Consider the following 339-nt stretch of genomic DNA (forward strand, 5'->3'; position numbering starts at 1 on the left):
GGCCGAAAGAAGGGAGAGAGGGGAAGAAAGAGAGGAGAAAGAAAAGGGGGAAGGGGCGGAGAGAGGGAGGAGGGACGGGCGCGAGGGCGAGAGGCGAGGAGCCCAAGTGCGGGGCTGCCCGCGGCACCGAGGGTCGGAGATTCCTGCGAGCGGCGCCGAGCAAAGTAATGGCTGAACACACAGGTCTCCTTTAGAGGGGGAAAAAAAAATAACTCACCAAGCAGGCAATAAATCAGAATAGCGGAATGCTTTGATCAAGAGACTGGGAGGCTCCGGGGAGCCCTCCCCGCGGCCATTCTCCGCCGCGCCCCCCCCCGGTCCCCAAATACGGCTGCCCCC

The 339-nt window shown here is 62.5% G+C and overlaps 1 protein-coding gene across 1 annotated transcript in view; it reads right to left on the reverse strand.

Annotated features, from left to right (window-relative positions):
* Positions 1-296, reverse strand: part of AUTS2 (autism susceptibility candidate 2) — a 1,133,774-nt gene extending 1,133,478 nt beyond the window's left edge. Inside the window, 1 exon segment of the mRNA XM_006770868.2 lies at positions 282-296. Within this exon segment, the coding sequence (XP_006770931.2) occupies positions 282-296 (15 nt within the window).
* Between the last annotated feature and the right edge of the window lie 43 nt (positions 297-339).

The sequence above is a fragment of the Myotis davidii genome, unplaced genomic scaffold, assembly GCF_000327345.1.
Source record: "Myotis davidii unplaced genomic scaffold, ASM32734v1 scaffold424, whole genome shotgun sequence".
NCBI lineage: Eukaryota > Metazoa > Chordata > Mammalia > Chiroptera > Vespertilionidae > Myotis > Myotis davidii.